At 38.2% G+C, this 25,697-nt stretch overlaps 3 protein-coding genes across 7 annotated transcripts in view; 1 reads left to right on the forward strand and 2 right to left on the reverse strand.

Annotated features, from left to right (window-relative positions):
- Positions 1-188: 188 nt before the first annotated feature.
- LOC141898874 (RNA cytosine-C(5)-methyltransferase NSUN2-like) lies at positions 189-3,331 on the reverse strand. Of its 2 annotated transcripts, none has more exons than XM_074785013.1 (2): positions 3,235-3,331; positions 189-2,737 (listed from the first exon to the last, which is right to left on the reverse strand). In XM_074785013.1, exons 1-2 carry the CDS (start codon positions 3,326-3,328, stop codon positions 432-434), a joined length of 2,400 nt encoding a protein of 799 aa, XP_074641114.1. In that variant the 5' UTR covers positions 3,329-3,331; the 3' UTR covers positions 189-431. The 2 variants fall into 2 exon arrangements, with proteins under 2 accessions (XP_074641114.1, XP_074641115.1); XM_074785014.1 differs by having other exon boundaries at positions 3,231-3,287.
- An 8,698-nt stretch (positions 3,332-12,029) lies between these two features.
- LOC141898936 (solute carrier family 49 member A3-like) lies at positions 12,030-18,758 on the forward strand. 2 transcript variants are annotated; one of them, XM_074785088.1, is made up of 10 exons: positions 12,030-12,178; positions 12,776-12,934; positions 13,639-13,852; positions 14,605-14,681; positions 15,015-15,149; positions 15,791-15,907; positions 16,002-16,154; positions 16,541-16,698; positions 17,113-17,234; positions 17,522-18,758. In XM_074785088.1, exons 1-10 carry the CDS (start codon positions 12,155-12,157, stop codon positions 17,686-17,688), a joined length of 1,326 nt encoding a protein of 441 aa, XP_074641189.1. In that variant the 5' UTR covers positions 12,030-12,154; the 3' UTR covers positions 17,689-18,758. The 2 variants fall into 2 exon arrangements, with proteins under 2 accessions (XP_074641189.1, XP_074641190.1); XM_074785089.1 differs by lacking the exon at positions 16,002-16,154.
- A 712-nt stretch (positions 18,759-19,470) lies between these two features.
- LOC141900561 (uncharacterized protein ZK1073.1-like) overlaps positions 19,471-25,697 on the reverse strand; it is a 37,645-nt gene continuing 31,418 nt past the window's right edge. For all 3 annotated transcript variants that reach the window (XM_074787511.1, XM_074787513.1, XM_074787510.1), the window contains one exon: positions 19,471-24,077. In XM_074787511.1, the coding sequence (XP_074643612.1) occupies positions 23,920-24,077 (158 nt within the window). In that variant the 3' untranslated portion in view covers positions 19,471-23,919. The remainder of the gene's footprint in view (positions 24,078-25,697) is intronic.

Consider the following 25,697-nt stretch of genomic DNA (forward strand, 5'->3'; position numbering starts at 1 on the left):
TCCAGTCAAACTTAGTTTTCATCTATTTTTTGTTTAATTTGTACTCCAAGTTCAATTTACTTGAAGTGTCAGACAAGCTGACATTTAGATAAGTCCTCAACAATGGCTCTAACTGTGAGTTTAAATTTCAATACTCGGAAGGCATGCAACTTCACCAAAACCCAAAATGGACGAAGTCTTTTCGATATACTATGACGCATTTACAGTTTACTTTATTGTCCTGTAATGAAATACAATAATGAGACATAATTCAGTCTTGATGAAATGCTATAGACAGATTATGTAGTTCCTTTTCATTACGTCACAAATGTGACCAACGGAAAACATGGCGTAAAATGTATATTTACTGAGCACTGGCATTAAAAACAAAGTTATGGGGACATTATAAAGGACTTGAACAGTCCTTCAACCTTTTTCTTAAAATAAAAGCCTTAAACATCACTGTTGTCTTTAATTGAAGATGTATCTTCAACATTTGACTTGACATCTTCCATTTTAACCTCTTGTTCGGATGACGAATTATTTTTATCAGCAGCGCTGCCATTCGCTTCTTTTTTTCGTTCCTCCTTTAACGCGGCTTCCTCGATTAACGTTTCGACGTTTTGTCCGCACAAACGCAGGAAATGATGGCGTTCGTGTTTACCGATAAACGTACGCGCCGATTTCGTGCCGAGCCAACCACATAAATCGATTTGACAACGAGGCTCGTCATCGGAGTCGCCGGACTGCTCGTATTCGAACAATACGCACCCCGGCGTTATACCGGCCAGTTTCTCACGTGTTTCCTCCGTCAACGTCGTCAGCAACGGATTCTCTTCAATTCCGAGCAGCTGCACCATATCGACGAATGGTATCTTCACGACGCGTCGATCGAAATACGACTTCAACTGGTGCACGCCTTCCTGCGCGATGCGATACGCGCATTTCACGTGCACGTTTTCGTTACGCGTGAACATACGCAGGCCGAGATTCACCGCGCGCAACCGGCGCCCATTGCTCGACGCGATTTGTTTAATCGGCTCCGACGTGAAATACAAATTGCGCTTGCGACCGGATTCGCCGCGATACAGAAGCTGCGTGTACGGAAAATCGGCATTGATGTCAAAGAATGCACGGATCTCCGGCCATAATTCTTCGTCGCCGTCCTCGACGTAGAACACCTTGTCCTCGGAGTAACCCTTCATGCGTTTATTTTTGAAAATATTCTCCGGGCTTCGCGAGCGTTCGCGTTTCGCTCGCGCGACGCCCTCATCGTTCGTCGGAGGATCGCTTTCGAGTTTATCTTCGGAAACGCCGTCTGTCGGAGCATCTTCCGGAGTCTCCTCGATCGGAGCATCCGATGCTTTATTGCTACCGGAAGCTATGCATTCGTCGACCTTCGGCGAATCGACGATATCCATTCGAGCGATCGATTCTTTATGAAGAACAGCGATAAAAAATCCACCCGTGTTTTGATGATGCGGCAAAATGCGCAGGCATCGTTCCAAACGTAGATTCTCCGCGTCGTCCGTCGATGGCGGAAACATCGTTTTGAAGCACACGGTTTTCAGATTCGCCGGAACGTCGTCGATCGTCGACATCCACGTTCCTGCGCGATCGCGCAACTTCCACGTTTTTAAACCGGGCGCGGTCTTCAACGCGGGCAACCGCTCGCCGACGTCTACCAACGTCATCTCCGGGTGTTCGAGCAGAACGGACGCGATCACCGCCTCGTCCTCGATTGGATTCATCGAGCAAGTCGAATAGACGATTCGACCGCCGTTTTCCAGCAGTTCGATTCCCTTTTCGAGAATCGCGCGTTGCGTCCGGTGTAAATTGCACGCCATCAACGGATGCCACTTTTTCCAGATGTCGATATTTTTACGTATCGTGCCGTCGCCGCTACACGGCACGTCGGCGAGAACGCGATCGTACCTCACGCAGTCACCCGCCGCGTTCGCCTTGATGCGCGGGAACTTCGCTGCGTCATGGTTGACGACCATGAAGCACGGGCTTTCGATGCGTTTGATCTGATGAACCATCAAGTAGCAGCGTTTGTTGTCGACGTCGTTCGCGATGACGAAGCCGTCCGGCGTCACGCGCGACTCGTCGGCCGAGTGCAACAATTCGATGATCTGCGCCGTTTTCGAGCCGGGCGCCGCGCACATGTCCAAAATCTTGTGATGCGACTCGACGTCGAGCAACAACGGCGGAATCATGCTCACCGCTTCCTGACGGCTGATATTTCCGCTCTCCGTTTCGGCGATGAGGAACTTGTGGAAACTGTGCAGTTCGGGAAGCTTGCGTATCGCGCTACGCGACAAGTTCACCTGCCACGCGAGGGCGCCCGGATACCACGCTATTTCGCGCGGCGGCTCGACCTTCTCGCCGTCGACAGTCGCGTCCGATAAATGTCGGAAGTACTTGGTTTTCATCATTTTGACGAGTTCCTCGGCCTGACTACGGATTCCGGTGACTCGAAACGTCGTCGGCAATGGATTCTGTAATGCGCTGACGAACGCGTCCCATTCTTCAGCGGGAATGACCTCGATTCCCTTGTAATATTCGAACATCTGTTGATTCACGCGTTCGATCGGATCCCAACCTTTGCGCATGTGACCGGGAGGTCTGTCGTCGATTCTTTTGCCCGATTCATCATACTTAGCCGGTTCCCAGTTCTGTCTCTCGTGTATCGGCTTGTTCGGTCTGTTATGCTTTCTTCGCGGCATGTTGCTGATTAGCCTGGCCGTGGATGCACCTGAAAATTTCAATAAGATAATCAATTTAGTACGAAGCTATTGCGTAAAACCAAAATGCTATGACACCAAATTTCAAAATCTAAAATGTTGAGTAGATCAACTGATGGTGAAACTGGATTTCTGGCGAATCACAGACACAGTACTTGGTCTTAGTATCGAGAAAATACCGTTTAAGTATCTGTGTACATCAGACACTACTTTTGGTGATTTACAACTCTCATATGAGCCCCTTGAGCCTGTGACTGCGCTGTCTGGTGTGACAGGATAATGACCAGTGTGTTTGGTTGGGGAGTTTGGTGTGGTCATGGTGGTGTCCCCCTGTTGTTGTTGTAGGCCTACTTACTCTACTCTACTGACTGGACTGGATCCTCTGCCCTCTGCTCTGTGGTGGCTGTGTGGCCGAGGGCCCAAAACTATGTTTTATACCCGAACCCGGTATGCAGTACGAGTATCGATTAATTAAAGAACGTCACACAACATTTGGAAGCTTACTCACTCGGTGTCAGAAGTTTCTGAAGGCAGTTTACGCTGATTGAACGTCGTATCAAAATCAAATTCGGCAATAATAATGTAGCAACAGGGATCCACATGTGTAACAGGTGACGGTTAGTTCACGTAGGCCTACGCCACATAGGCGATTGAATTGAATTGGTACCTTGCAACTCAAATTAAATTCAATTTATATATTCATCAGATTTTCAATCAATGAACAAAAGGAAAGAAATACAAATACAGTGATTGTATAGAAAACGGCTACGTTCTTAGCTTCAGACGGCTCCGGGTTAAATCGCTCGAGCTCGAGACAAATACATATAGGTATATAATAGTCAATTGTGATGAAATGATAACTCGTGGCACTGATTGATTTAGTTGAATCGACTGAAGTTGAAGTTAACTTGAACCAGTAATTAGACGAGAATGACGAGAAGTGCAAATCTCCACTTTACCCTCACTTGTAACATAGGAGTAAGCGTTATATTTCTATGCTTGTGAAAAACACTCGGTGCCCGAAGCGCATCAGGTCTTGGGTCGGCCCGGCGCAAGAAAAATGAATTGTGTAGATGTAAAGATCAATGTCGATAACATTCCCAGATAGATAGTTTCATGTCCATAAAAATTTCCCTTGACCATTTTTTCTCCTACAATCCTAGATCGCCACAGGTTTTGGTTCATAAAAAACACTTTTTTCGATTTTGTATGAAGATCTGCATCCAATCAGCTTACATGTGCATTCAAGAAACAAGCGCACTAGATTTGTTGAATACCGGGTAGTCAAAACAAGTAGTATGACGACAGTTCAATGTACCGGTACCATTAAAATCGAAAAACTCGTAAATATTGACGAAGAATCTTTCATCGCTAATCAGGATTTTAATAAGCCTGTCCGAAGTGATTATACGTAACTGCCAATGATTACCAGTTATGTACTGGAATCTCAAGATTAAATCTTTTAGTTTTAGTTTTAGCGGGGGCGCCAAAACCGAATGTTCTTTGTTTTGGCGCGCCAAAACGAACTTTCAGAGAAAATTGGACGTTTTTCGTTGTTTTAGTGGGGGCGCCAAAACGAAAGTTCGTTTTGGCGGGGGTGCCAAAATGAAAGTTCGTTTTGGCGGCGGCGCCAAAACGGAATATTCTTTGTTTTGGCGCGCCAAAACGAACTTTCAGAGAAAATTGAACGTTTTTTTTTTTCGTTTTGTCGTTCTGGCGCCCTCACTTACATACCAGGAATTTTACACTATGGCCCTTATCAGCCACCATACTTTTCTAGTATATAGCTTTTATTTTCGCCGTTTGGTGACAATTTTTTGATTGGTAGTTCTATTTCCATGTAATTATCGTCGGAATACGGAGAAACGGAATATGGTGATTTTTACCATGACAAATTGACAATCAATGGCGAAAAAAGCTAATTTTCGGATTGGAAAAAGTAAACGATTATTTTAAAGCTACCCATACTTATTTTATATCATCGATTCGCAAATTTTTCAAATAAAATGATGGTAACGACAAAAGTTTGATTTTACTAATGATATTTTAATAATAACCGTTAGAAGATGTTACTGCTTCAAAAATGCAGTTCTAACGATAATTATTTGAACTCGCGCGCGCGCGTAGTTACGGCTGCCTTCGAAAGTTCGTAATCGGTCTTCGGGGCATAGTTTTAGTCTTGTTCTGTGCCTGGGTGTTTCTAAAAGCACTACCGGTACCGGCTAATACGGATACATATGCGCCCCAGAAAACTGACGCGGTTGAATAAGAGGCCCCCTAATTTTCATGGGTGCATAGGTATTCGGTCTTCGTTTTAGTCATGCATAGTTTTAGTCACACCCACTGTCTGAGTGTGTGTTGAGAGTGTGTGTATTCTCACATATAACGCAATCATTGAATTCTTCATTACAGAATACAATTCATTTGTGAGATTTATCGTTAAACAGCGAATAGAAAATCAATTCTTAAAAATCTAACATAATTTATTCAGATTTTGTGAAGGTTTTTTATTGTATAAGATATAAATGTAACAAGATTGAACATCGATGTTCGTTGTACAAGAATTCATTGTTAATGGTGATCAAATAGTAAAGTATGTGAAAATGCGCAAACTGTGTTTATGTCGAGGCAACATTTCATACACATTCACAATACAGTCTGCTCTTGGTTCAGATTTGACTCTAGACCCATTTTGATTCTAGACTGACAGTAGAACACTTGCATCTAGAAAAAAAAATGTTTTGAATATCCGGTGACACTCAGCTCGTTTTAACCCTAACGCTAGTTGCCTCATAACCCTATCTGAGCTTCATCTCTGACCCCGCCGGGAGGCTTGAACCTGGGTCTCTCGCTTGTCAGCCTTGTGTCTAACTAGGCCTACTAGACCACTGGCGACTGACTCGGTATATAAGTAATCCGGACAATGTGGTGACTGATGACCAGCTGTGATGACCAGTCAGGTGTGGTCCGCTATCATTCTATGATTACAGCAGTGAAGTGTCTTTCCGGGAATTTTAAAAGGCAGTTCTTACGATTATCAATTCCTGAGTTGGGCCAATTTCCCACAAAGATGTCTTATTATCTTATCATAGGGAAACACAAAATTGTATGAAGTGAATCCAACATGAAATCAATGGTTATTTGACTGAATTTCTACAGCGGATTTTCATACAGAAATATTCACGAATTTCTCGACCCAGTAAAAGATATATGTAAAAATTTATCACATAGTTACACATTTGAAACTGTGCAAAAATGTCATATAGAACATATTTTAATTCTCCAGAGATTGGTATAAAAGTAGTAATACCATTTGGAAGTGTAAATATCGCAAATGCGAATGAAACTGTTACAAGCATTATTGTTGTACGTTTTGATTTTGTAGTTTTCTGATCAGACGAGGCAATTTTTGCACCTCTGAATAACTGAACTATTATAACCGAATTCGATGTTATAATCAGAGTTAACGGTGTAATATACGCGTGGATAACTATTATGGTAAAACGCATTATTTGGTCAAATAATCTTAAGTAACATCCAGACAGAGGATCCGGATAATGTGTCGACACTGAAGGTATAAGAGCGAGAACCAGTGCATTCACGGCAGAAATTATCAATATCGTAAATCTAGCGAATCTCGGTGTACATATCAAACGAGATGTGAATGGAAAGATCACAACTGCCGCACGTTCTAGAGATATTGCTACTATTGCCCACGAACTATTGAAGATTGCAAGTGCGGTCACAAATTCGTAGATTTGACAACTGATCAGTGAATTCATGATGATAATTGGACCACCTTTCACGTAGAAGAGAACAAACTGTAAAACAGGCATCAATGTATAACTAATGCTAAAAATGGAATCACAGAGAGATAATATGATAAGATAGTTAGCGTAAGACAAACTACGGAATCTGCGACTGATCATTATCAGGAGAGTTGCTGAATTCCCGAAGACTCCTAACACGAACAAGGTTGGCAAAATGACCAGTAACATAGTACGGTAGATACCGAACTTGTTAACAACAGACATGATGATCATGTTACTAGGATAAGCACGACCAATTTCAATCTCAGTTGAATTCATGATTCAACAGAATCTAATAAGAATGTATACTAACCGTCTGAAAGTGTACTGAATATCCCAGGGTGTAATGACTGAGAGTGTACTGACTGTTTGAGAGTGTTCTCGAACTGACCGTGTCTTCTTGCGTAGGAAATTGATTCATCGTGTTAATCAATGTGCCAATGAAATTCTTTTTTACAGCTACAATTCATTCGTGAGATTATTGTTCGCATCAGATGAAAAATCAATTCTCAGAAATCTAACACAATTTACTCAAATTTATGAAAGTTTATTATTGCGTTAATAAAAATGTTACTAAATCAAATGTCAATATTCGTTGTACAAGAATTCAGGAGTTCTCAATACTGTAACTTTTTTACGAAAGAGAAATTTTCTATTTTGCATTCAAAAGCCAAAACTTGAACCGAAACTTTTTAGCGAATTTATTTGGTCAAATGAGATTTAATGTAATATAGTGTGTACTATAGGAAAACTTACATCATCTCAAATTTATGGAATTCTATTATTAAAAAATCTCCATCAAATCACACCGATAGGGCAAACCAAAATTACTGAAATGTTAAATGCTGATCTAAACTGGCGGGAAATTTGGAATGAAGTTTATAATAAACATATTGATAGACGATTTAGTGATATTCAATACTCTTGCAACAGCTTCAAAACTAGTACTTTGGAAAATAAAAACTGATCCAAATTGTAAAATTTGTGGACGCGCGGCAACGAATGACCATGTAGTATGCTCATGCACAGAGAAGCACAGCAATTATATTCATTTAAGTTAAGTTAAGTTAAGTTTATTTTACTCCACAATTATACAATTGCACAGAGCACAAAATTAATTTACAATAGACATTGCAACATTTAACATTAGAAATGTATTAAACATTTGCGTATATACAACGCCAATTTTTTAAGAGTTTGGCAATTTGAGTTAAACAAATCATACAACTTTACGTTATTGGGGAATCTCCAATAACGCTCCGGGATATATCTAGCTCTGGATTCCTGGAAGTACGGGCAGACGAGTAAAAAGTGATATTCATCCCCCACCGCCACTAAATCACACTTTTGGCACAGCCTATTGGCACGGGCAATTCCACGCCACCGCCCAACTTCCACCGGTAGCCTGTGAGCTGAGCATCTAAATCTACATAAAGTTAACCGGTCCCTAGGGGTTAATTCAGTTAGATACTTTTCCATTTCGAAACGGCATTTGATTGTTAAATACGTAACAGCCATAGTGGAATCAGTAAGTTTTGCATGCCAGACTTGCATAAACTGATCCTGCAATCTCTGTTTAAGAATCAGACTCAAGTAATTCACGTTTGGAATATTTTGATTTTCCCAAATATATCCGAGCCCATTGCGGAGCAAAATGTTCTTCACAGAATCCATCCAAGAGTTAGCTTGACCATCAATATAGCTATTATAAACACAACTGTAAACCTTTGACGATAATTTATCATCAGTTATTAATTTTGCCCAAAAATTTACAATTCTAAGCTGTACGTAAACTTCGAGAGGAAAACGACCCAGTTCTCCATAGACAAATGAGCTATTAGTAGATTTCTTTAACTTGAGTAAATATTTAAAAAATTTCAGCTGCACGCACTCAAGAACTCGGAGATTTTCGTAACCCCAAATTTCACAACCAAATAATAGAATTGGTAATACCATGCTATCATATAACTTTAAACTAACATCAACGTCGAGTGAATATTCGCTAACCTTTTTTAAAACAGAGAACATAGCCCGCTGTGCTTGGTTTGCTAACGCTTTTCGGCACTGAGCAAAAGACCCGGTATGGGAGAATAGTATACCCAAATACTTATAGTTATATACTAACTCCAACACTCGACCGTTTATATTAAACTCCGGAGGGTTTCGGAGTCTTCGTTTCGAGAATATCATTACTTTTGTTTTTTCGCAATTTATTTGTAACTTCCAATCTTTGCAATAAACATGCAGGTTGTCAATCAATTTCTGAAGACCCTGTGGACTCTCGCTCATAAGTACTGTATCGTCTGCGTACATAAGGATCATCAATTTGACCCATGCATCATTACGCATGCGCAGATTTAGGGAGGGACAATTTTGAGCATCTAAATAGCCTTCCAGATCATTTAAAAATATTGAAAAGAGCACAGGGGACAAATTTTCTCCCTGTCTGACACCCATAAAACTTTCAAAGGCATCTGTTTTACTATCATTAGAAAATACACATGACTTGATGCCCTGGTACATGCTACATATTACATTTAGAACTTTGCCCGTAACACCACTATTGATCATCTTATGCCACAGAGCCTTTCTCCATATGCTATCAAAGGCACGTTTGTAATCTACAAAAATGCAGTAAAGCTTGCGATTACTATTCAAAAACATATCCACAAGTGACTTAAGGGAGTATATATGGTCCAGAATGCCGTGTTTTTGTCTGAAACCTGCTTGATTTTCCAGTAGTATATTGTTCGTCTCTAGGTAATTAGTTAGCCGGTTGTTGATGACACTAGTAAAAAGTTTGCCTACATTGCTCAACAAAGTCACGCCCCTATAGTTACTTGGGTCATCAGCACTACCCTTTTGTTTGAAAATAGGTATAATCATTCCGTTTAACCATGATTCGGGGATATTACCTGTATCAAGGACATTGTTAAAAAGACACATAAGTGTTGGTAGTAAACTCTCCTCGGCCGATTTTAAGAACTCGTTAGGGATTTTGTCCGTACCACATGCCTTAAAGTTTTTTAATTTATTTATACTCTTTAATATTTCATCCCCGTTAATAGGTTGATTTAAAGGGGTTTGGTCATAGTTATTGCCGTTAAAGTCTTCGACGTTATGAAGCCGTTATTTATACAACCAATCTTTCAACGCATACTAGACACACCTATAAATATCACTCAAGACATCGTCTACACTGAAATTACTCAAACAATAGAATGAGATTTCTTCAAACGCTACGCACACTCGCGAACTACCTTTTGTTTCTCGCACAATCCATTTTGTACAAAAATCACTACAATCTAGAACAAGGCTCTGGCCGCATCAACACTATAATTTATTTCAAAAACTCGCTAATAGATCGCCTAAACCAAGAAATCATGCTTCAACAAAACCTTCATATTTGGACTCTTAACAATGTACTTATACACGTGGACGCAAGCGGACTGAACGTAGTAAACAGAATCACAATCGACACCAATAGCGTAGTCTATTAATTAAACCCAACGCCTTTTTTTATTACTTACACCTACATATCCCGACTTTGACACTTGAGGTATGTTCTGATTTAGATCGAACAGGGATGACGGTCTGTCAATACGCATAGAACTGTCTGACCACTTTTGCTCTATATCATCACATACGCATTAGTTTACTGTTTCTGATGTTTTGACTGTAAACTCAGTCTCATTGCCACGATAGCTGGAACGCTGCCTCCGTTTGTGGCCTAAGGATAGCAAGCTCAGTCTATCTACGCGCAATGGTGACTGGAAAGTTGCCTCTTGACATCAGTCTCATTAAAAACTACCAAAAATATAATCGTGACAATGTAAATAAAACCCGATCAAGACTGTTTAAATGTAAGTGTACAAACATGTATTAAACATTCTCGTGTTTGTGCCGCTTTCTTACTGAGGGTCTATCAATGCGCATAGCACTGTCAGTTTGATTGCGATACATTCACGGACCTATGCACTGTATATTAGAAACACAAAACTGCTCCCAGTGTAAAACTTTTACTTTTAGGCAAATTCAGCACCAGATGTGGAGTACCAACTGCGCACCCCTTGACGGAGAACCCATCCTCATCGGAGCTGCACCATCGATGTCATACAACTACACTTCGGATACCCAGGGCCATACTCTCATCTGGAGAATTTGCGTTTCGAAATGTGCTTTCTTCCTATCTAGTCAACACGCGGGATCATCAACTTAGAGGACTTCTACATCAACATCTACCCGAGAAAAAAACCACAATAAACTATCGGACTATTAACACGTAGAAAACGACCAAAAAAATATAAAAATGGACAAAATGATCTTCAACCTTGTAATATAGCTATTTCCAGAATCTCATTGTATTAAATTAGGCAGCCAGAAAAATTCATCCCAATCAGTCGCTTGCCGGTTCAGACTGAATGGAAGATTGTTTGGATGAACCGGAACCGAATTTCCAATTATGTACTTCGATTTAAGAATATTCTGTTAACTCGACCGCCGATCATACATCTATATCTGTACTTCGATTTCCGATTTCAAAATCAAACCCCCTGTTTCGCTCCCGGCAGGTGTGGTGGGTGTGTAAGGGACACTCAATCGAAAAATCAAACAAAATTTACCAACCAAATAAATAGATAATGGGGACAATCCCTAGATTTTAAGATCAAAAAGAACAATAAATTCAGTTGAAATGTACCAAACTAGTTTTATCATTACCCATTTGTGGAGTTATAAGTTAAGCAGATTGAAATACTTAGTGATTAATTTAAGCTCATAATTTGTGGGAAAAGTCATAATACATTTGGCAAACTAACTCATTACCTCACTCGTTTTCATATGCCCTGCGGTTACGGCTTTCTTCATCGAGTCGATTTTTAAAGCTAATTATTAATGGAACAGTAACTCCTTTTTCCGTTAAGCTGATCTTTTTGTTAACCACGGTCTGAGAAAAAGTTACTGAACAGCTCTTTCCTACATCTTTTTTTAGCAAGTTTTTGAGAGTGGCCTCTCTAGTCTTGTCTAGTTCGCCTGTCTCGCCTTTAAAATTGTGTCATGTTTATTAAGAGCGACGGGTGGCGGCGCGCTGAAAAAAAATGAATAATTCAGTGAATTAGATAAAAAATAAAAACGCAACTATCACAATCTTCATGATGATAATGAGTTTTTTTACATGTTCAAACGTTTCGATCGATTTCGACTCATCTCTTCGAGTCCTTTTCAAGAAATGACATGAAAAGATACTGATGCATGTTACAACGTAATTACAGAGAATATCATGCAGAATTGTCTAGATTTTGGTTGCACGGCAAAGCTGCACCTAAATTTGGAGGGATGGCTGATGGATGACATAAATAATTCAGCACATTTAATTGTTTTTTTTAATCATTTTTATTATACATTTGAACGCCCACAGATTTCCGCCAAGCTAAACATATTGATCACATGACCACAATATGGCGACACAAGCGATCACATGACAAAAACATGGCGGATGCTACTGAGTCGCCTGCAGAAAGTTCAGGGTTATTAAATTACAGAAGAACCTATCACAAAATCGCCGAACAATCAGACTATCAGATTTATAAAAGGAGATGGTACATTCTCGCCACATTATGTATGCTCAATCTTTCCAATGCGATGGTATGTCGTTTTTTTGACAGATAGAAGAGAATTTTAAAAAATCGAAAAAAAAATCCTTCCTCGCACCGTCGCAGTTCTAGTGTCGTACTGTAGGGCCTCCACTAAATAAAAAGGATTAGCGCTGGCTAGCAGGCTTAATGCCCCTCAATGGAATACCACGCAGTGCACATGCCATGGCAACTTTATCAGCCCCGGTAAAAACAATGCATCTTGGTGGCCGCTTAAGCGGCAATCTATCTTTAGAACCAAATGTTGTAATAGACCAATGAAGGGTTTGTGGCCAGGGTTTGTGTTGGCGTGAGCTTCGGTGATGAAACGATCCGTCAAACCCCTGTAACTCAAAGGAAAATATATGTAACTAAGTGTAGAGAGAATCCCACAATTATAACAAAAAGTCCGAAAATGTTACTTCGAGATAGTAGTTTATTTCAACGTTTCGACTATATCCTAATAGTCATCTATGTGTAACTTAATGTAACAATACCCTGTTACATGGATGTAACAGTTTGTACCCTGTGAAACCCTTGCAACTCAAAGGGAAATATCTGTAACTCTATAACATCGGTGTAACAGGCTATTTAAAAAATTGTTTTTCAGCTGTGGATATCATTTTCACCGATAGCTGATGTTACGGCTGAATTTTATCATGTTGATTCCATGTCGGTCAACTGGTTATCTCTTGTCTATCTGATTGCTTGTATTCCGTTTGGAGTCGTCGCTTCATGGCTCATTGATTCGGTTGGGCTTCGAGCGAGCGTAAGTAGTCATTTTTTGATCTAACATTGACTTTATCTGGGGGGGGGCCAGATTTTCGGAGTTACATGCCATGGTAAAAAAATGCTGATTTGTATGTGTCTGTCATTCACAGTTACTGAGTAAATTTAACTTACTTCTGGCCCATGTTGAATCGATTTGACTGAGGACATTCTTTCATCAGAAATGATTATTGGATTAAAAAAATACAAAATCTAATGAAACTCAATTCAAAAATTGATGAATACTGCCAAACATGTACTTAAGGACAGGCCTATTGACAGAGTAGCATGATTTATTCTATAAACGTCCATAACAGAAAAAGATTGCAAGGGATTTTAAGTACCATCAGTTATAAGTGATGTATATTTTCCTCTGGGGCTGGTTTAAGGTAAGTTACAATACCTCCGGTAGGTAAACTGAATTCTGAATTGGTCAAAGCTTCCATTTTAACCAGATATATAGCACTACATTTAATTGCAGAATTTGAACATTGTTCAAAATGACTCTACTATTCCCATGTCTGTGCTGAATTCCATTTTAACTCGAAAACTTCTTTTTCAAAACCATTTGGTTCGAATTCAAGTATTATAATCTCTTGTCATATACGTAATAATCATAGCTCACTTCAGCATTTTATTTTAGCCTTCACTGAAGCTGTGATGCTATTTTTCTATTTCTTCATCTCAGTTTTATTTGATTCACAGCTATTGACCGGCGCGGTATTCAACATAACTGGATGCGTTATACGACTTATCAGCGGAATGGCTTTCGTCTCAAATCACGCTTTTCTGTTCGCTATGATCGGGCAGTGTTTATGCGCAGTGGCGCAACCTTTCATATTGTTCGCACCGACGAAAATGGCAGCAACGTGGTTTCCGGACAATCAACGAGCAACGGCTAACACAATGGCGTCCATCTGTAAGTTCTCTTAGAAATCCTCAGTTATCGTTACATGTACATTTGTACTGGTAATCTTATCAATGATGTGGCATTATATGAATTAAAAAGGCGGACCTGACTATATCTACTATTTGGGAATACTTAATACTAAGGGCTCAATTCTAAAATCATCAAAATATGGTTGAAATCAGAATAATTTCTAGTTCATTTTCCATTTAACTACTATTTTTGAGTTCAAATTGTGGTGAAAAGTACTACATATGGAGACACCAAAAAGGCAGAAACTCCATTGTTAAATCCTGGTTTAGTGCAATGAAGTTCTTGCAGTTCTAGGTCATTTGAGTAATCTACTCAAGTTGGTGAATTCTCCAAATTTTTCAATTTGCCCAACAATGCACTGAGCATAATGTTGTGACATCCTCCAATATCCAACAACAGTTCCAAGATCGATCAAACATTTGTGTCAATATTTTGAATACCAGTAACTGTGGATATACAATCTTATCGGTTGATTCCGATTGCTCAATACCGTATATGTTAGTTTAGGTCTTTGTTCAACTAGTCAAAAAACTGCCATGCATGCAGACCCGGTTAACTTTACGACCCATAGATTATGAGTCAGTTATGAGATTTTCCATCTGCAGGCTTGTAAGGCATTGTGAGAACCATTTTGGGACCAAATCAATGATTTTATAACAAAGTCCTCTGATGGATGAAAATCAAAAACATACTAGTACTTCTGTTACCTACGGGTTCTTATATCATTTCAGCTAATCCTGTTGGTATTCTGATTGCGAATATAGTATCACCTGTTATCGTAACATCAGTGAAAAATGTTCCGTTAATGGTAAGTGAATGTGAAAGATATACGTAGTACATGTTTAGGCAGAGTCAGAGGTTAAAGCCATTACTCTCATGAATCACTGGTTCCATAGGCCTATCCCGGTAGCAGCGGAGATTGGTCAATATTGTTGTATGCTGTCAATACAGATATCTCAAGCCTTAATGATAGGGCCATGATAGTTGTTCATGAGTTGAGGAATTTAATGAAGTGACCAAAAATAGGTCATTTTATATCTTCTCAAGCCTATCAAACAACATGTCAGTATGATCAAAAATACATCCTCTTTATGTATTTTTGGTATGATGCACTAAGTGAATTATTGTCTCTGTGTTACAGTTACAGATCTATACCGGTCCTACTGCTCTTGCTGCGGTTATGACCATTTTTGGCGTATGCAGTAGCGTGCCACCTACTCCACCTACAGCGAGTGCTGCTGAAATCTCTGAACCGTTTTTAAAAGGTCTCAAAAAGGTAACCTATGTGAATGCTCTTTCAAAACCAACCACATGATGTGATTGCAAATTAAGCTCTTGCAATTGAAAATTCTAGATCATTTTAGACCCCTGATCTGATAAAATTTTTTGGTCTCCAGATACCATTCTAACTTTCTACTACGATCCCTTTCGCGATACAAGCCTGGCTTCCGCGAATTTGAAATTTTGCTGTTAATCCACCATTTGATCCCAAATTGCGTTAGATTCTAACACACGCTTATCAGTTGCCCATCATCAAGTGAAGTTCATAGAATTAACCCTTTCAATGCATCTACACTGCAGTGCGATAAATAAATCGGTGATGGACTTTGCTGGGACACCACATAGCGGTGTATTGATGTAATTAGTAATTAGTTTTTATCTCTATTGAGAAATGGTAGCACCTGTCAAATATAGTGAAATATTAGTAACTTCAATGATATACTGCACAGCAGTGTAGATGCACTGAAGCGGTATGCCCGTTATTCAACACACTTGGGTGGAATTTTTTGAAATTTTCGAATAATCTCCAGCACTTTCGGGTATCAATTAGTCAGCCCTGAGAGGGTTAAACACAAACCAGATAAATACAATCGTAGTCAAATCCTACGGACTGTACTCTTATAACTGTATTTGTAGATCGTAAAAAATCGTCCATATTGGATAATATTTGTATGTTTCGGAATTGGTATGGGACTGTTCACCACTATATCGACGTATATTGAACAGATACTGTGTCCAAGAGGATATTCTGATGTAAGTAATCATTATATGTTATACATAACTATTTTTTTAGTAATTTTTATTTATAGTGATAGAACTGATTCATATTTCGAGGAATTTGTTACAGAAATTCTCTGGATTGTGCGGGGCATTAATGGTTGGCTGCGGTATCCTCGGAGCCGGTTTAGCCGGTCTCATAGTCGACAAAACTAAGAAGTTCGAAGAAGTAGCAAAAATTGCGTTTCTTTTATCGGCTTTATCATCCATAGTATTTTCTGTGGTAGGTTCCATTATGGATTAGCAGCCTCATCTGTGCTATCGGTGATGAATATTAAGGTCAATTGTTAATCAAAAAATGGGTATATTTATCAAGATAAATTACATGTATTTTGTAGCTTAGTACCTTCACTCATATTTTCAATAAGTAATACAAACTTTTCCATCACTTTTCTATCAGCTAGTCTTATTTTGTTTGCTTATTAGAAGGGCCAGAATAAGTTTATCCTATCTTTATTCTTGCTATGAACGGGTATCAGTAATCTACCTTTTCAGGCATATCATATTATTTTTCAGAATTGTCATAGGCTTTTGCTCTAGCAATTAAAATGGTTTCTCATAACCCTGCTCAGTCATGAATATATCCATATTTCATTTTCTGTATTTTAGATTTCCAAATACAGAGACATGGATGTACTTATAGCTGCATCAATAAGTACCTTTGGATTCTTCGGGTTTGCCGTTTACCCGGTAGTCCTTGAATTGGGAGTTGAATGTACGTTTCCAATATCTGAAGGTACTAGTGGAGGCCTTATCAACATGTCTGGGTATGTATTGAAATTCAACACTCGGAAGTACATAGTAAATCCTGGTCAAAGATATAAAAGAAAAAGAGTTGGTTTTAGTAAAAATTGAATTAGCAACTTGACATTACAATGGAAAGAGGTGCACTACAACTGCCTCAAATACTGATATGCTTATAAAATTTAAGCTCCTTTTTAGAATCATTAGCTTTGATATAATATTTGTGTTATGATAATGGTATATGTATTCTTTTAAGTGGATTTTCATTCATTCATTGCGATAGTTTCTGATATATTTTCAATTCTTTCCGAAACCAATCCTGAACTGTGGAATGTCTCCTGAATTCTTTGACTCCATCCATCCAGTTTGGTAGCATGAATTGCTACATGTACAAATATTGGTCTGTAAAAAGTACATAAATATTTTGATTTTTGTAGACAAATAATAGGAGTCATAATAATGGTAGTAGTGGGAATAGTCACTCCAAAGCTTCCCGAATCGCAGAGGATTTATTCTTGTTTTACTGGTAAAAAGTCTATTGTACCATTAGATTTTACTTGTAAGTATATTTCCTTGGGAAGATTAGAGAAATTTTTATTCCAAGTCACTGTTCGTACAAGTTGGCCATACATATAATACGCGCGTTGATAATTGTGTATATAATGTAGCTGAGAATTGTGAGTTGGGTAAATAGATCTGAAAAATAATGGCTACATACGCGAGTGTCTTAGATGAAAATGCCTTTGATGTTTGTAAGGAACCATTCATAGAGTACACTCGGGTCAATATGTAATGCTTTAGCCCTCGATCAAAATTGAATATTGAAAGTGTTTCTTTTTCTTTCAGATACAAACATTGGACTGTCTGTTTTAGCCGTATTTGGTGCTTGTGTTTTTACAATATTCTTTAAAACTATTTACCGGCGTTTGAGAGCTGAACAACAAGTTGCTGCTGATAAAATACTGGGCTATCCTGAACATGGAACAATTTATGGTCCCGTTAATTCTCGCTGATACATTTTATCGTTTGATAATTTTCACTATGAATGTACCGGTACTTGTCTTACAATCGAGACTCAAGATAAGACCAGGCTTACCGCTAGCTAGCTCATTAGAATTAGAAATATGTCATTAGATTCAGGCCATTTAGATTATTTCATTGTTGGCCAGGGCATATGGTACCATTGCAGAATGTAAAGTAGCTTATCCTAGCCTTAGCTTGGACTTATCTGTACTGTGAATCTGACCCCTTTTTCACAATCGAGATGTTGGACTTGATGGGACCAGCTTTCATTCTGACAACAGGACCAAGAAAACCTAGTCTAAACATGTAGTGAATGTGGGGAAGAGAGTGGCGTGAAGTTTGTTAACATTGTATCGATGGTGCTTGAATTTCTATGAATGAAATGCTGTATTTTTTATAGCGTTTATTAATATGATGACTTCCTGCTTAGATTTCATGTGTTTAGGATTATATAAAAACTACGCTATATGATTTACCTATATGAAGTCTTAAGGTGTGCTTACAAAAAATATGTCTGTAAGAATACTGGTTAGAATACCCATCGACCTAATACAGTGGTACCTTGGTAGAACGAACTTCGGGAGACCAGAAAATATGTTCGTTATAACGGATAGTTCATTGTATACCGATAGAACATTGTATACAGTATGAAATGATTGAAATTTTCCTATTTGGGACAAAATTCTAGGTTTGTAATAACTGATAAATCGTTAAATCCGAGGACATTATAAGGAGGTTCCACTGCATGACTTATACGAATTTAGAATTGCGAGTACTGGGGGGACTATATTATGTCAAGTTTAGATCAAATGGGTGCTGGTATAGTTGTTGAACTCAAAATTCCAGTTTGTGTCGAGAAATTATGGGAGAATTGTTGATGCATATTCAGAATATGATCGCCAATGAATCATTAGTGTAGCCATGTCTTTGTACAACCATGTTTTAACTTAATTAAGTTAACTACTAACCTCGCAAAATAAACAAGAATTTTGTATTCAAGGATTAGATTGTATATATCTGTGTCTATGATGATAACATTTTATACGTTGAGGTAATAAAGTTGAAAGCTATATATTTATCTTATTTTACATAGTTATCTTGTAAACATTTCAGTTCAATGAGGGTTTTTTGCTGAAATAGATTCATCAGTGCTTTAAGAACAGATATCCCTATTCTGCTTATGCAGGTATCAATCTGTAGTCTAAATACCTCTGTCGTCAAGACGATCAGCACTTGTTTTTAATTATCGCCTGGTAATGTCTAATGTCTGGTGCTTGCAGTCCATGTCTGGAGCGAGGTTATGTTAAGCCTGATTAAGTGTATGGGATGGGGTTTGGGCATCCTCTCACCGGCAAGGATTTGAACCAGATAGCATCAAAACTTGCTATGATACGAAACCCTAACCTGCAACAAAAGCCTGAGCGTGCAGCTTATATGGTGTCATTATTAGCCAATCAGAAATCCTGTTTTGTTTTGGCGCACGTTTTTCATTTATAGTTCCTCCGTGAAATTACTTGGCGATTATATGAGCAATCTGATTGGTGCTGCAAGTTTTCGCGCAGCTAACCTGCGCATATACGTCCAGTGTGGCAGGGTTTCGCACCGTGGCCGAGTGTAGCGATGCCATCAGGTTCGAATCACTGCTGAGGGAGGATGAGGTTTTGGCAACAGATTGATCACTCCGTATACTTATGTTTGGTGTCGTCTGCACAGGAATACTTGAAATTCTACCAATTTGATGAAAACCAAGAAAAAAAAAATTCTCGTAGATATTTTATCCTACAATGTATTCCAATTTTATTAATGAAATAGCGATGCATATTTTATACATTCTTTCGATTATAGAGACTCCCTCAATCCATTATTTTAGCTAATCAACCAACGCTTAGAAAAACTTTGAATAAACATAACTTTCCATTGGACAATAATAAATGAATTTGTTTAACACATGGGTATACACACACACACTGAAGTGCCTGTGTTGATTTGTGTTCGACATCATTTGTCTACTGAAAACGTACACAATCATTGCATAAAATTGGTAATGCAAAACACCGATTCCCTAAATACACTTATTGTGCACCGGTAGAACAGCGTAATGGCCACAAATATAAACAGCTAGACTTATAAACTAATAATACAGGTCCGATAGGATAGATACAATTTTCTGAGCTGGAATATTGTTTTTGCCGAACTTATCGAGTCATCAATTGATTTAATAGCTCAATAGGTGCGCTAGTTTACTTACAAACTCTATATGAAGGGCTCGAAATTTCTTTAATAGGGGGAAAATACCGTTAGATCAACAACAAACGAATTGTTTAAAATGACAAAAAGAGAGAACATAAGGTGAATTCTACATGTATACATAAAGAGTACTAGGAGGTCAACTCTGCAGTAGTCGTAAGAATCATTGGAAATGTATGCATGGCTGCAGTGCCATCTTATTTCAACAAAATTTCAAATTTACATTCATGCGAAATTCCATCTGAAACTCCTTGCAGACTTCTGTAGAGTCAACGATCACTGATACAGTAGAACTCGCTTAATTCAGATTTTTCAATCCGGATTTTCAGTTAATTCAGATGAAAAATTTAGTCCATTTCGCTTGGAACCATGACGTAAACTAATTATTCATAATTCAGATTTTACTTAATTCGGAGAAATCTGGGCAGGCCCTATTCATCCGAATGAAGTGAGTTCTATTGTATTTTCTTTAATTCGATAGTAATCATTAATTGAAATTATTCTAACAAATTATACACGGCACAGGAACCATATTCAGGACCATATTCAATTCTCGGAAATATCCTTACATCATGTTCGGTTGAATGGTGCCTAGTTTTTGTATACACCGAAATATAACTACATTATATTACATCGTACATCATACGTTCACATAAGGCTTTCCCCATTCGCTAAAAACCACACATGAATCATTTAAAAAAATTATACATCAATGGATGTTCTTTCTATGCAGAACATAAACATTCTAAAAAATCATTAGGTTTTATATCTTTTTTATATCGATTAAAAAAATGGCACCGAAGGATTTTACTTTCACGTTTAGAGACCGATTTAGAGTGAACAAATAGAACCACTGGACAAAAAATATATAATTTTCAATTTTATTTCAATTTCTTTCGATAACAGAAACAAGTTCTGAACTTTGTTTCCCTCAAATTTAGACGCTTCGATTAAAATTGAGCCGCGCGTTGCTGAGACAGATTCGGCGAAAAATAGATTTCTTTCCATGTGAACGCGCGTGCAAGCAGTACAGGTATTAGCGACTGTAATGGTTCAATGGTGTCTAGTTTTTGATTGCACCAAAATATAATCATATATACATTGTACGCACATTTAAATATGGTTTTTCCCATCAAGTTGGTTACGAAAAGTGAAATGAACGGAAACATGCGCAATTTGTCAAAGACTACGCATGAATCGTCCAAAAAAAATCATACATCCACCGATGTTCTTTCTGCGCAGAACACAAACATATTAATAATTTATTGGATTTTTAAATCTATTTCGTATCTATTAAAAGACAGTTATGGCACCGAAGAAGGATTTTACTTTCACATTACGAGACTGATTTTAGAGTGAATAAATAGAACCACTGGACAAAAACATAATTTCCAATATTGAAAACCTATCGTTTAACGACAATAAAAACTAGTTTGTAACTTTTTTTGCTGGAATTGAGATGCATCGAGTAAAAACGAGCCACTGCATCTGAGATATACCGAGATAGATTCGACAAGAAATGATTTTCATCACGAGCACGTACATGCATATGGCACAGATATTGGGGACTGAAGCGACGAAATTAAGACAACCTACTACGTGTGACCAGAGAGAGGGATACAATATTACATCGAAAAAGTTTAAGTTATCACGTCTACCCTGAGTTTATCCAGATAAACATGCAATACAGGTGTAGTATTCGGTGAACATGTACACTGGAATTTTTCGCCGCGAAAGAGAAAAAGGCACGAAAAGTACGTAAAACATACCACTGATTAGTCGTAAAGAGATCAGATTATCGTATTTGCGAGGGGTCGATCACGCGGCCAGGGCTAAAACACACAAGCAGCCTGGCGTCAGAGCAAATATCAACCAGATTTGTGTTGCCAGGGGCTATCCATTTTCTATTTCGGAAATCCAAAATAGCTGTTTGCCTATTTTTAGATATCACATACATCAAAGCAACCGATACTTCATCCTCTTGAAACAAACGCGTGTACTAAGAAATGGACAACCCCTCAATACACAAATGAGACACTATGTCTTTATCATATGCATAAACATTGATTTTGCAATGTTTTACACAGTCTGCAGGTGCGGACATCTTTTTCGAATACCGAGGCGTATGCAGATATACACATATAACGATCGTTTGGTATTTGGTTTCGATTACACGTAACAATCGAGAGACTTTAGTCGGTTATGTCGGAGACTAACCACATACGATATGAAAAATTACAACATTCAAATGATCAGAAAAACACTATTCTCTCTCCCTTATTGCTCTAATATTTTTGTCTGAAGCGCCTAACTAAACAAATCCCGACGTTAACACCGCCGTTCGGGAATTTGCACGCGTGGAAGATGACTAACTACCTGAAAACGAATGACGTCGTTACTTATATACCAATAATAACATCAGAAGTCGTTTTTCAACTACTATTACTATACAGAGAATGCGTGGAAAGTCCCGTAAACTGAATTCGGATCAATCGCTTAATTATGATGATATTACGATAGAAATTTCGTCATCGGAGTTCCATATGTGACGTTATAATTACGAATAGCTGCTATGTATATAGACACGAGAGAAATAACGTTTAACAGATGCGTGCAATAAATTAATCGCTTGATTCAGGCTACATTACTAACATTGACCTCTTATTAGTTTATGTATCGTCATCTACGACGACTTGTCTAGGCCCGTAGCCAGGGGATAGGGGTGGATAATATCTATACAAAAACGTAAGGTTTTAACAAAGCAAAGTCATTTGCGATAATGATTATGTTTTGGTACATGCCTTTGGTGCTACATGAACTATATCTATCTAGAACGTACCAAAAACCCCGGCTTACGACCCACGGATTTTAAAGTAGGAATACCCTGGCTACGAGCTCGCTTTCGTCTTCCTTCACTCTTATTTCGAAAAACTATTTACATGTTCTATAGTTGTTTATCGGCATCGAGATAGGAAGAGATAAAGCCAAACAACAGGGGAATGTTTAATGATCAACACCACACACTCCCTGATGATCTTAACATATAATATATTTTTCATACGTTAGTATGTGCAGAGCGCTGACGGATGCAGAGAGATGATCGATATCTGTTATTATCTTTAATGGAACCACAGATGACTAGTTGGCGAATAGTCTACACATTGAGTAAATCATACGACAATATTTGTTGCCTGGTTAATTTTTCGTTTGTTGTTGATAACAACGCTTGAAATAAACTGTTTTGTTCATGTATCTTGGAAACCTTACAAAATACACTCTGCTGCATGCTTTTTCCGTGCGTAGTTTTCTTTTAAGTTAAAGAGAGAGAATGCACGCTCGTTGTTTATGTAATAACAATTCATATTCGTCTAATAATATATCCATCAAAAATTGGTAGACTTTGTATTTTCATTTAGGAATGAATTTTTAAAACTCTGTTTCTTTTAGGCATATACCAAAGTTATATGGCACAAATTTTTCGTCGAAAATTTGTGCTCATGTCGAAAATCCGACAGACAAAACTTCCATTTATCGTTTCAATCGTTTGTAAAAAATACGAATCAAACCAAGGTAAGTAAAACACTCTAAATATCTAACATATGAAACTGACGCCTACGTACATGTACATACAATTACTGAGGTATCATCAACATTATTTCTACTATAATCATATTATTATTATTATTATCGATTAAAAGTGGAAACCAGTTCGAATTAATCAAGTTCATCGAAAAGATAATAATAATATTAATAATAATAATGACAATATGTATTTTTTTTATCGATTTAGAAAAATTAAAGATATTTTATAATAAGTAATTATTAATATGTGCAAGTAAGAAGAAAATGATAGTTCGTTAATATTCTATTTCATATGATATAAACAAACATCGCAAACAAATTCAACTCTTCAGGTATCCGGCGCGCGAAGTCAGTCATGCTTCGGCGCAGTGATGCGGCAACTCGTAGCGTTCTTAAGACGGAGGATTCGTGCTAAACGACGATTTCCTAGCGGCCATCGAACAGAGCGAATCTGCGCCGCGCGGAAGATCGGCTTCTTCCATCGACATGCTGCGTCCACGCTGACCGACCGAGCTCTTTCTGGTGACATTGGTCATCGATACGTGACCCACTGAAAAATTTACAAAAAAATACTATCACAATCGGTTTTACCGTTTTATTTATGGGTAACTATTTTCACCGCACTTCCCCTCCTCCCTCGACGGGATCCTAAACTGATGGCATCATGAAAACTGGGTCTGGGTACGAAAGCCTGCCTTTCAAAGCCATAAGAACCCACTTCCGCAATTCTGGGTGCAATCCCAGTCATTGAAAGATGCTACTTCTTGGTATTGTGTTGGACCTCATTACAGTGAACTTCCTTATCATATCCATGAAAAGTTTTAGCATTTGGGTCAAAGTTTTTTCAGATGTGATACGCGAGTTCATAATAACGAGGTTTCGCTGTAACATGAAAGCATATCTATTCATTTGTGGTTCAAAGCAGATATGCACAGTTTACACATTGAACGATAATTCCAGAAGACTGCTCGTCCTTGTTACTAAATTTACGGAATTTCGCTTTTTGTTTCTCCGACCTGTATAAGGCTGTTCAATTTGATCACATTCCGTAAATTGTGCAAACTGCCTCTCAAGTACTCAGACCCAAATCCGCACAGAGTTGTTGTTACTTAGATTTTACTCAGAACGAAAGTCACTAGGTTTCTATGATCAAAGCCCACTAAAGAGTAAAATAATAAAGTAACGACAACTTATTAGGGTTCAAACACTCCGGATAGAATATACATATACCCTTTGTAGATTTCTTTTCCGATCACCGTTTTACCAACAAACCCCGATGAAGATAGGAAGGACCGACACACTAGTAAGTCTCGAATAAAAACGTTTTTCATTCGATCATGTATCGTTTGAAAAGGAACAAAACTGGAAGCACTACACTGATGCCGACTCGCGTGATTTAATCCAGTGCTACAGTCCACCTGCGAATACTAGCGAAATGACATTGTGACATTCTTTTAGAATGGGAGGGTGTTTCGATTTTTCTGTTTTTTCAAATCTGACAGCGGAGGGAGGGTGTTTGCGTAGTGCATAGCATCCGGATTAATGATACGATAAATATTCTGTACAATTAACTTAAGATATAGGATAAGTATCACATTCACAACATTTTCATAGACACTTTTCGATATACTCGAGATTCGAGCCTCACTCATCAATCAGGAGGAATTCACAGCCCATCACCAAACTGTGACAAATACATACCAGTACCATGTACATTTACATTTATTTATCATAACTATTTGTTTATTAAATATATTCACATTATCTTTACGTTAGTCATAATTGACTTCATATGAATATAAAATCATTATTACTATCATTATTATTATTATTATCATTGGTATTATGCATATTACCATAAAACCATCTCATTGCTGGCTGGTAATGTAGTGACACTATATCATAACCAACATATAACATCTAGGAAAATTGAATATAGACCTTTCCATAAAAAATAGTGGCCTCCTAGGCTATCTAAGATTCCTCTATCACATCACCATTACCAAGCCACCTACTAGTACTAGTAATTCGATCGAGAACATGGTCATGAACAGATCCAATCACTAGTTGATGACATCATAGGGAGAGTGAGGAGGCAGCTATTTTTCATAGAAGGGTCCTTCCAGTGACATCTAAGAAGTTGGTTTATAGAATGAAAGTCTCACGTGAG

This window comes from Tubulanus polymorphus, chromosome 2, assembly GCF_964204645.1.
Source record: "Tubulanus polymorphus chromosome 2, tnTubPoly1.2, whole genome shotgun sequence".
NCBI lineage: Eukaryota > Metazoa > Nemertea > Palaeonemertea > Tubulaniformes > Tubulanidae > Tubulanus > Tubulanus polymorphus.